This window comes from Condylura cristata, unplaced genomic scaffold (assembly GCF_000260355.1).
Source record: "Condylura cristata isolate star-nosed mole 26May11 unplaced genomic scaffold, ConCri1.0 scaffold00027, whole genome shotgun sequence".
Lineage (NCBI taxonomy): Eukaryota > Metazoa > Chordata > Mammalia > Eulipotyphla > Talpidae > Condylura > Condylura cristata.
The window spans coordinates 4541454-4553064 of NW_004567128.1; the positions used below are offsets into that span (position 1 = coordinate 4541454).

The 11611-nt window shown below is 40.8% G+C and overlaps 1 protein-coding gene across 4 annotated transcripts in view; it reads left to right on the plus strand.

Moving 5' to 3' along the window:
* Window positions 1–220: 220 nt before the first annotated feature.
* The window catches only part of MOSPD2 (motile sperm domain containing 2), a 38718-nt gene continuing 27327 nt past the window's right edge, over window positions 221–11611 (plus strand). For all 4 annotated transcript variants that reach the window (XM_012730381.1, XM_012730382.1, XM_004689867.2 and 1 more), the window contains exons 1-2: window positions 221–323; window positions 465–534. In XM_012730381.1, the coding sequence (XP_012585835.1) occupies window positions 315–323; window positions 465–534 (79 nt within the window). In that variant the 5' untranslated portion in view covers window positions 221–314. The remainder of the gene's footprint in view (window positions 324–464; window positions 535–11611) is intronic.

The window sequence follows — 11611 nt, forward strand, 5'->3', positions numbered from 1 at the left end:
CTGGGGCTCCGCAGGGGCCGCGCCCGGGAGCCCACGGTCGGTGGGGGCGGAGCTCCGTGCTGGAGACGTTGGGGGTGGGATCCGAGAGACTCCAATGGGACACCAGGCTGAGCGGCTGGTCCCGCCTCCCGGCCCAGGCGGCCGCCTCGGGTTGGACAGCGTGGCGACGCTTCCGCCTGCCCGGCGGTGTCACGCGACGCCCGCCCCCTCCCTCCCGGTCTTCTTTGCCTCCGGCTGGGCCCGGTCCTGGAGATCTTTGGACAGTAACCGGGGGAGTGACAGCTACGGTGGTCTCTACGTCTGCGACCGTGACCATGGCCGAGGTGAGGCGCGCAGCGCGCTGCCCCCGCAGCCCGGGAAGCCGCCGGCCGAGGGGCCACGGATCCGGAGGCAGGTGGGCTGGGCTGAGGGGGGTAGCCGCCTGGTCTGCGGGGTAGCTGACTGTCCCCGCGTCTCCCTTCCAGAATCCCGCCGAGCAGAAAGCCAAACTCATTGCGGAGACCCGGCGGAGGTTCGAAGCCGAGTATTTGACAGGTTGGTACTGCCTTCTCGGGGTCGAGGCAAGTGTGCGGTGGGCGACCCTAACTTTGCCGGGATGTTGGCGGTGTCTCTGGGGTAGCAGACCAGGGGCTGCTCCCTGGGACAGCGCCCTGCATGCTTCCAAGGTTTTCCTCCTGTCACCTGCCAAGCATCGCAGTGCCAGCTGGGCGAAGGATGTGTCCAGGGCTGTGTTTACAGGGTGCATGCAAGTCGGTAGTCCGGAGTTTCTAGCCCCTCGAGTTGACCGAACTGGCAGGACACTACTGGTAGGCTCAGGGCACAAGTGAACCTGTGTAGTCCACGGGGCCTCTGCTGATCTTTTGCCAACAGTCTTGAAAATGAAACCTGGAAAGTGCCATACCGCTGGTGGCCTGTGCTTAGTGGAGGACCCACATTCCTTGGCTATTTTGCCTAATTCCACTTCAAACACCCCAGCACGCTGCCCACTGAGTGGGCCCCACATGAAGGAAGAATTTATCTTCTCATCCCATGCTGTACCAAGCCACATACCTGAGTCCAAAATTGATTTCTGGGTTTGAACACTCCATTCCAGGTGTCCCAGATATGTGCCTTGTCTGCCAGTGAACTTTAGTTCCTGTTCAATCAATATTCAAAACATACAAGGTGATTGGTTATGAATATGCAGCAAATATTCAAACTCTGCCCTGCCTCTTACAGCTTACTTGACTTTTCTGTTTCCACAGTCTATGAAATGAGAATGATTGGGTTAGATTAAATGACAAAGCTTATCTCAAATCGTCTAGCTTGGGGGTAGGAGCCAACAGGTTCTGACTATTTTGCCCCAACAGTCATTTCGGTCTCTGAAAGTAGTTACATTTCTGCCTCTTGCCTTGAATGCTAAGGAGCCAGGGGAGTGACAGCTGTGGTGGCCTCTACTTCCGCGACTGTGAGCATGATACCTTGTTTTATTAGACAGTCCTGGGTTAAGTGTCAGTTGATGACCAACAATAAGGAAATTCAGTTTCAAACAGCCTGGTCAGTGCATCTCTTCATACCTATCAATTGTCTTCACATCCCTTACTTTGCACCAGAGATTTGCAGAAGCACTCGATTGGCTTTTAGCCTAGAAATCTCATTTCTAATAACATAGCTGGTTCCAGCCAGTAAAGAGACACTTCTAAAACTGCTTCCTCTAGAAATGCTCACAGCTACATGATAAAGTAACCCAAAACTTAAGGAACTAGTGTCTCCCCCCAGCTACTTACTTTTATGTACAGGGAGAATATAATCATACAAACTAAGCGATAGGGTAGATCTTAAAGGGTGTCTTTGGCAAACCATCTCATTTTTAACATGAAGAAAGGTCTGGAGGGATTTAAATGATTTGCTCAGAATCCATGGTGTTCAGTGCTGGGTTGGACTGGTGTTCAAGGCTCCCCAATTTCGTGAGAGTGATCCTTGAGCAACACCATCCTGTCAAATTAGATCCTGTCACTCCCCAGCTTGATGCCCTTCTAGGACCTCCTACTGTTGGTAGAATGAAGACCCCAATTCTTTATGACGACCTGTGTAGGGCAAGGTCTCATGGTCTAGCTTCTGCCCGCCCTTCATCTTCATGTGTTACTTCTCCTTAGTGCAGATTTCACCACTACCCAGAGTAAGAAACATACACACCCCTGAACCAAAATTTCATTAAGGGCTACTTACTCTAAAACCTGGAAATCCCTTTGCAGTAAGCCACAAAACTGACATCACAGTTCATAAACATGACCCACAGTTTGAACACCATGACTAGCCACACTGCCTCTTTTATGTTCTTCAAACAGACTGAGTCTGATTTCACTTCCTCCGCCTAGAAGACCTGACTAGGTGGTGGCATGGCTGACTAGGTCCCCATTACAGCTCTTACCATAACTTGTAATTATGTTCATTTGTTTACTTATTGTTCATTTCCTCCAGTAGAATGTCTGTGGGCCTAGGACAATTTGTGGATGTTGGAAGCAAGGTCTGACTCAACTCTGTATATGTACTCAACAGCTAGAATCATGCTTACATATACACCTAGTGAGATTAATCCAATTCTGTATTAAGAACTGCCCTAACTGGCTCCCCTCCCCCAACAAAATCTGGCAAAGAGCCACCTGCACAGTGTGTCTCATGGATGAAAGCATTATTTCTGAGTACAACACTGTATGGCATTAAGTAGAGGGAGGGTTTGTCCTTACATAGATGTACTTGGGTATGTGTGAACATGTGCACAAAAGTTACCTTCACAGAAGCTGTAAATGCAGTTAATGACTTGCAGGAAAGGAAAATAGAAACCTTTGAAGATTTACGTTTCAGCTTCTTGAAATAAGGCATCAGGCAAAGGTTTGAGTGGGAACATGGATTTAAAAAGCAAGGGGTTTTGGTGTCTCCATTTCTCCCTTTTCAAGTCCTTTTTAGAAATTTGACTCAGGGTTAGAACCTCCATTTTGCTTCCTCTTGTCTTTCACCTTTTTCTGTCATTAACAATGTCTTGGCCCAATGGGGGTGGGTGTGATGTGGTAACATATTTGAAGAGAAATGAACCTGTATCCCTAAAACATATACAGTGTTGTCAACCAAAGTCACCACAATGAAATATGATACAATTTAAAGAACAAGTAGTCTTGCTTCAGAAAATACAAGGCTGATTTAAGCAAAGGTGGCATTTTTCCTTCATCACTTTATCGCTGGCTGTACTCAAAAACCCTTCTGGGGATACATGCTTGGAAACTTCAAGCACAGATTTGTTTTCATAGAAATTAAGGTACCGAACATGGTATCAGTTTGAGCTGGCAAAAAAGAACAGAACATAAGCCACAATTGTTTATGCATAATCACTGGTCCCTTCTCACCCTGCCCCCCCTCCGCTGCATTGTTTCTGAGAAAAATTCCTTGCTGAGTCTCAAATGAAAGCAATACCCCTTTTTCTCTTCCTCCTCCCTATGATCAAGGCAAGAGACTAATTCCCTGTGGCAATAATTTATTCAGCTCCTCAAATACTCATGTGCTTAATTCTAGGAGGCAGCATATCAATAAGAGAAACAGAACACAGGCAGAAGAGAGCCCCTCTCTGAGCCAGTTCAGTCTAGAGAGGCCTTAGAACTGAGCTCGTTGCTGAAAATGTATGGAGAATACCAAAGGCACTAAAGTCACTTTTTGTAGGAGTCCGAGGCAAGGAAAGCCGCATATGGTGGGGGTGACTAGGTTAAGGAGCAGTCAGAGAAAACTTCGTAGGAAAGGAACTTTGGGAGACGATAGAACTTGGGCAGGCAGAGAAGGCCATATGATGATCAGAGTCTGAGAGACATGTTGGGTAAGCCCACTTCCTGGCTGGAAGCCAGGGTAATAATCTCGAGCTGTGGGCACCAGAATGACACACCTGTACCTTAACAAGTTGAGAGAGCATCTGAGAGACTTGTGGGTTTATTATTATTTCGGTTTATAAGTATTTGATGTCCAAGAATTCCCTCAGAAGCTCACTATCTATACTGAGCCCTGCTAATATTTAAAACAGAATGTAACATGATACATATTAAAAAAGCAGTATTAAAAGACCATTGTGTATGTCATTCCTTGTGTTCCTGCCTTTTTTAGTGACATTTCCCCATATTTGTGAAGCAGTGTTTTGCTTTCCATTTAATATTAGGTTCTATAAATTAAAGATAAGTGTTTTATATTCCCCATAAATAATACACACACAAATGTGTTAACAAAAAGCTGGAAGGAATCTAAATATACACAGTTTTTTGTGCAGTAAGTTCAGATTATTTCTTAAGACTTATCTATAGAAGTAGGATGGTTGGTTTTAAGAGGAAATATTTTTAAGATATCTCATATGTGTGCCAAACTTCCCTCCATAAAAAACTGCACCTAAGTCCACTCCTCCCGGCACCTAGGAGTGTCAGTTTCACCACACCTTTACCCACCTTTAGTGTCATTTCTTAACTGATGGTTCTTTGTTTCGTTTGCATTTGACTACAAGGGAGAGTGAACTTTCTGTACGTTTACATTCCTATTGTTTTCATTAGTACGGCTGCTAAAATTATTGGTTTAGGCTTTTCTTGTTTGTAACTTGTACTTTTTTCATCTTAAGAATATACTCAAAATTTCCCACTCCTTTGTGATTTCCTCCATTGCTAGTAAGTGAAATAATTTCCTCTCATGCAATGACTTCTTAATCTTGTGATTTTTGTTTTGGTTTGAATTACTGTTTTCAATTTGAAATATCTGTTCTGTATGAAACAGGAATAATGGACCCATGCACTCACATCCCAGAAAAAAAAACAGAAGTTCCTGCATGTCCCATCCCTCCATTCGGGAGCAGCTGCTGGTCCCACATTAGGCACTGCTCATTCTCTGGCTTTTCACTGGCTGTACTACTGATATGTTCCTCGTCAGCACTTGCTATTAATTTGTACCATTTTTTGAACTTGAAATAAGAGCTGATAATTTCCCATAACTTCCACTGCTCAGGAGTCTGTCGTGTTATCGACTATAATTGGAATTGATTCCTTTGTATGGCTGTGTAGTGGTTCATGGAGTGAAGGAGTCCTTTGGTGGATTTAGGGCTGCTTCTAGGTTTTGGAAGATTCTCTCTAGGAAAGTCATGCTCAAAGTCTGTCTAGGAACTCTAGTTCCTGGAGGCTATTACAAGGAGAAGTCAAAACTATTTTCTTAATAATGCTAAAACATTTTCCTTTCTCAACTGCTGCTCTCAAGAAAGCACACAGTGATGTTTTCCAGGGTTTAAGGTGCCCTGTAATGTGCCGTTGCTCCAAGGGCCAGCAGCCTACATGCTCGTGCATTAAATTGCTTCTCAATTTTAATACCTAATATTAAACTACTAATATATATAACTCATAGAAACTACGTCAACCAAAAAAGCGCCCAACGATCCTCAGTTATCTCTCAGCATATAAAAGGAGTCCTGAGACCAGGGAGCTTGAGAAGTGCTGCTGTGGGGTTGGCGCCCAGCAGCGAAATGGGCGGTTGGTAGGTGAGACCCCCTATCCTGCTCCCCTGAGGCAGCCTCAACTGTTTCCCAAAGTGACTGTACCAGATCTCACTTTAACCAGCGTATTTGAGTGCCCTTGTTTTTCTCTATGCTCAAGTTTGGCATTACTAGTTGTTACTGTTGTTAAAATTTTTTAAAACTTTCAACCATCGGCCCTCCCTGGTGGTGCAGCGGGTTAAAGCACAGCACAAAGAAGCTTAAGCCACTTCCACTTGAGTTCGATCCCCGCCTGCCCCGGAGGTGACCACATGGCGAGGCAGACCTCTCCTGACCCGCCCGCTGCTCCCCTCAGCAGTGTACTTCATCAATCTGCCTGTTCTGCTCCCCACGCTGTCTCTGGTGAAGCCTCTCACCGCCCCTGAGCCTCTGGCCTGTACCCCAGTTCTGTATGAATAAATAAATCTGAAAAAAAAAATTTAACCATCTGATGGGGAAGTTTCTGTATCTCAGTGGAGCTTTAGTTTGTATTTTGGACGGCAGATGGAGCCTTTCTTCATATCTTCATGAGCCATTTGGTTTGCACTTCTGTGAAAATGACTTCTTCAAGGTCTTAACCCAGCCCTTTGTTCCAATTATAGAATCATATCTCCGTTAAAAAAAAAAAAACACCAAAATACAATATGTATTGAAGTTTGGGGCAAAATTATGTTAAATCACAGAAGAGTCATTTTGGACCTGGTATATCTATCTGTTAAAGTCTTTGTTATTGAAAGATTAAAATTTTCTCCATAAAAGTTAACCCACTTTTGTTAAATTTATTCCTAGGTACTAAGTAGTTTAAATGGTATTTCTGCATTTGACTTTTTTTACTTGACTTTGAATTCAGAAGTCTTACTAACCAATTTTATAATTCATCTCTAAATCCCTTTGGATTTTATGTAAACAATGATGTCACTTTGAAATATGGATTTTTTTTTCTAGCACTTGAATTCTAACAAATTAATCCCTTAAACTTTCAATCCTTTTACTTTATATTGGCTGGAACCTTTACAACACTGTTGAAGAGAGGCAGTGGTAAAAGCCTTCTTATCTTATTCCTATTCTTAAAAAAAACACTCCAACATGTCACCATTAACCATAATCTCTGTAGAACCTTAACAAAATGAAGAAGTTTCCTCCCCTTCCTGATTGGCTAATTTTGGTTTTAGTTTGTTGTATTTCCAATGTGATTGATGGTCGAATTTTGCTAAATACATTTTCTTCATCTATCAAACACATTGTATTTGGTGAAATGCTCATTTGGGTTTTCTATTTAAAATATGTAATTTTCTATTTTAAATATGTTGGAACATATTAATCAGATATTTTAAGTTACTGTATTCAGTTAACTAATACTTTGTTTAGGAGGTTTATAAATCTATATTCACAAATTGGTTATTTTCCTTGTGATTTTGACTTCAAGGTTATGCAGGCTTCATAAAGTGAGTCAGGAGTATTTCTTCTTGTCTACTCCCTGACAGATATGATTATTGTATAGATCTAACATGGTTTCCTCTACTCCTTCCCCAGCACCCCCCCCCAGCCATTTATTATTGTTATTTTATATCTCAGTGCAATAATCGTGAATTTACTAACATCATGTTTCTGGGTTCATTATCATTTCATCTGAAGTAGAACCTTTCAGTCTTCCCTTGGTAGGATCTACTGGTAAATGCTTTTAGTGTTAATGTTAAACAAATTAATCCCTTAAACTTGAGAAATGCCTTCCTTTTATTTGGGTAAAGGAAGCAAAATGGTTAGAACAGAAGAACCTGCAAGCTTTGTATCCTGGTCTCAAGAGAACAGCATTTCAAGGACAACCCTTGTAGATAAAGGGATTTTCATCAGCTGCCCTTTCTGGACAGAAGGGTAGAAGGAAAATGATCTTTCAAGTGTAACTACACTACTGGATGTTTTTCATAAACTCTATAGATTATGAACCTCGTAAAGGATCAGCTCAGGCTTTTATTCATCTTTATATCTGCAATACTTTGCTCAATTTGGGGCTAGTATATGCTGAACCTGCTAGTATATGCAGGTTCTTCTTTTCTAACCATTTTGCTTCCTTTACAGGCCAAGATTGAATTTTCTTATTCTGTTCCATCTTTAACATTCTCAAGATGAATCTTTTAAAGTTGTCATGATCAGACTAGAAATGTTTATCATTTTTTTAGCCCTACTACAGACATATCTGGACGTATCAGGCTTCTGCTGAGAGAAAGATTACAATTTCACAGGGAGATTTAAGCAGCAAATTTGCATTGAGGTAGAGGGTTGGTAGATCTGCTTTTCAATCATTAATCTCAGTAATGATTTTCATCAGTGACTTGCAAATTTTTATTTGAGATTTCTTTATGTTGTTGATACCGGTTTATATGTGCTCCTCTTGACTTCTTGGTGAGAGATCACAACTCAAGAGAGTTTGCTACTAGAATACTGTCACTTGTAGCGTGTTAGTCTGTTTTTTTAGTCATTGTCTTTGGAAAAGCTTACGAAGTATTATTAGTTTACCAAATCTGTTGTCCACTTCAACAATGGAGTCCATGAATGATTTTTCATGCCTGCAAAGTTAACATTTAAAAAGAATTTCCTGTGTGGTGGTGTTGCTGTTTTGGCCTTGCAACAACAATTTTGCAAAGAATCAAAGGACAAAAAAATGTGCTATGATCAAACGATTTTAGCTGACTGTTAATTTTAGAGCTTTGGCATATATGTATAGCCTTTTTTTGATGTTACTTTATATTTACATGGGCCATGATCTGCAGATTTTCCCCCTAATTAATACTGTATCAGAGCTGATATAGCACTTTAAGAGACAATATTTAAGTTTCTATATAGGTGTTTATACCAAGATTATTAGAGGGGGGGGAAAGGTAAAAGTATGTAAAATACAAGAAATTAGAGAAACCCCATATAGATTTAATAGAACTTCCAGAAGGAAAAAATAGGTATTTGAAGAAATCATAGTTGACAGTTTTCTAGAGTTTATCAAATATATCACATTTAAAAAGCATAGTAAGGATCTAGGCATCATAAAGAAAAAGAAATCAGTCCCTAGGCCTGTCGTACTAAAAATGAAAACCTCAGGGACAAAGAGAACATCTAACAACCAGAAAGAAATGACAGATTGTCTACAAAGGAACAAAAATAAAATGGTAATTGATTTCTCATCATCAGCAGTAAATGCCTGGAAAAAGTGAATAATTCTCAAAAGTATCAAGGGAAATAGCTTCACAATTAAAGGTTAATTTTTTTTCAGGTATGTTATGATTGACAGTTGATTGCTTGTTTAAAAACAGCTACTACTGGGCCCTCCCTGGTGGCGCAGCAGGTTAAAGCACAGCTGCTTCAGTGTAAGAGCTCTACCCCAGCTGGGGAGCTGACCCACAGGGCTTGGCAGACCCCTCCTGTCTCCCAGCTGCTCCCCTCAGCAGTGTACTTCGTCCATTTGCCTTTTCTGCTCCCCACTCTGTCTCTGGTGAATCCTCTCACTTCCTGCACCTCTGGCCTATACCCCAGTTCTTTATGCTAAATAAATAAATCTTTTTTTAAAAAGCTACTACTACTATACTACTTCACTAATAAGTAAATAGAGTCCAGAAGGAAGTAGGGGGGATACAGGAAGCAATGAAAAACAAATAAATGAGAAAGCAGATGTAGGAAAAGTGTACATGTTGATTGTAAAAAGAAAAAAATATTGCAGTAGTAATATTAGGAGCACTGAGATATATATAAGGACTTGTACTGTTCAAAAGGAAGCTGGAGAGAATTAACTGTAGCTTAAAGGTGAGTATTTAAATTAAGGGTAAACTACTCAGTGACAAAGAAAAATGTTTCATTTCCAACCCAAAAGAAAAGGTCATCTCTCCAGTAAAAATAGAAAAGAGAAAAAAGCAGCATGGAAACTAAAAAACAGTAAGACAACAGAAATGGTCCCAACTTTATCAACAGTTGCCACAAATACAGATTTAGACTTATCAGAGCAGACAATAAAGATCTTAATTACATGCTGCCTACAAGAGACTGTCCCAAAATAAACATAGTAAAGTTGGGGGTGGGGGAGAAGGGCAGAAAAAGGTACATAAAACAAATCCTAACCAAAAGTAATTTGTGTCTACTTACAGTAGATAAAATATTTAGGTGAAAAATATTAATAAATTTCTCAAGAGATACTAATGATGATAAAAGGTATAACAATTAGGAATTATAAGGGAAACTCACGAAATCCACAATTTTAGTAAAGTACTTTTAGAAAAACGAACACATGAGCAAGGAATCCTTAAGATTTTAGATTTTTAACCTAATAGAGATATATATGCATGTGTATACATGCATATATAGCCTTCCAGTCCTACAAATAGAATATATGAATGTTCTATTAGTCTATTATGCTAGTTTTCTATTGAATATATCTGTCCAGCTATCAGATGTTTGGAGCCTTTACAAACATTCACCATGTATTAATCATAAAGGAAGTCTCAGGAATTCCAAGGCAGCTAGATCATACAGACCATGTTCTCACACATTAAGCAGCTATATTAGAAGTCAGAATAAACAGGTACTCAAAATCAAATTAAATGTTAGGATACTAAAATAACACACCTCTGTAACATAACCTACAGATTATCAACTCCTGGTAATATGTATAAATTTTCTGGTAAATAACCCGTGGGTTAAAGAGGATATCATAATGAACATTACAAAGTACTTAAAATTGAAGAACATAGTATCTATGGCGTTAATGAATTCATTAGCAAACAAGACCTAGAAAAACCTCAACTAAAGATTCAATTCAAGCAGCCACAAAACACAGAGCAGTAAATACAAAAACAGAAGGAAGCAAGTAACTAAGAGCAGACAGCTACATCTCTCTACATTAATGGTAAGGGGTGTGGTAGGTGGAATAAACATAAGCTGGTGTTTTAAAGGGGCTAGTAAAGCAACTCTCTTGCCCACCTGTGCCTGTCTTTTTTACTTCTCCTTTCCTAGTAAAGCTGTCCTTTTTCAAAAAAAAAAAAAGATTTATTTATTATTCATTCATACAGACCTAGGGTACAAGCCAGAGGCACAGGGGGGGTGAGAGGATTCACCAGAGACAGAGTGGGGAGCAGAACAGGCAGATGGACGAAGCACACTGCTGAGGGGAGCAGCGGGTGTGTGTGGAGCGGCCTGCCACTCCATGTGGTAGTATCACCTCTGGGCAGGGATCAAACTCGCACTGAAGTGGCTGCAGACAGCCTGCAGTGCTGCATCCTAAACTGTTGTGCCACCAGGGAGGTCCCCTAAACCTGTCCTTTTAAGAAGTTAAGTAAATAAGTAAAAGGGCTAGTGAAATAGACAACCCTCAGATGACTAAGAAGAAAGGGAGAAGGCAAAAGACACTGACTACACACAAAAAGCAGATGGAGGTGTGGTAGAATTATTTTTTTTTAAGTTGTAAGAATACAATGACCAGCTTTCTCGCAGTACGTTAGAAAATTTAGGGGGAAAGAAAAACCATCCAAAATTATCTCAACATGAAGGAAGACACCTCAGTAAATCAGTGACTACTAATGACAATGAACTGGTAGTCAGATTTCTGCTGTGCTCTCTCATCCACCATCACAAAGGTTCACATGCACATATGACCCAAATAGTTTTGTCAGTTGAGGGAATGCAAAGATAATTCATAATCAAAAAGTGTAGCAGAGGAATTTGCCACACTGACAAGATGCTTCTAGTGAAACAGGTAAAGTTCAACAATGGTGTAAAAATGTCAAAATTATGTAGAAAGGTAAACACTGAAGTGTTTTTTATCTCGTGTCTCGTCACCCCCTTGTCTTCCCTCTTTAGGGAACCAGATTTCTTTACATAGGTAAAAAGCAGATACCAACATATCTTCATCAAAATTAAACATAAAAGTTGAATCACCATCACCACATATTTTTAGTTCTTTCTCTGCAAAACTAGAAATATATGCACATATATGTGTGTGAGAGACAGACCAGTTTACAAAGACAGGACAGTGAACCAGCTTTCTTAAAAAACAGAGTGGCCGGCCCTCCCTGGTGGCGCAGCGGGTTAAAGCACAACACTGAGAATCTAAAGCCG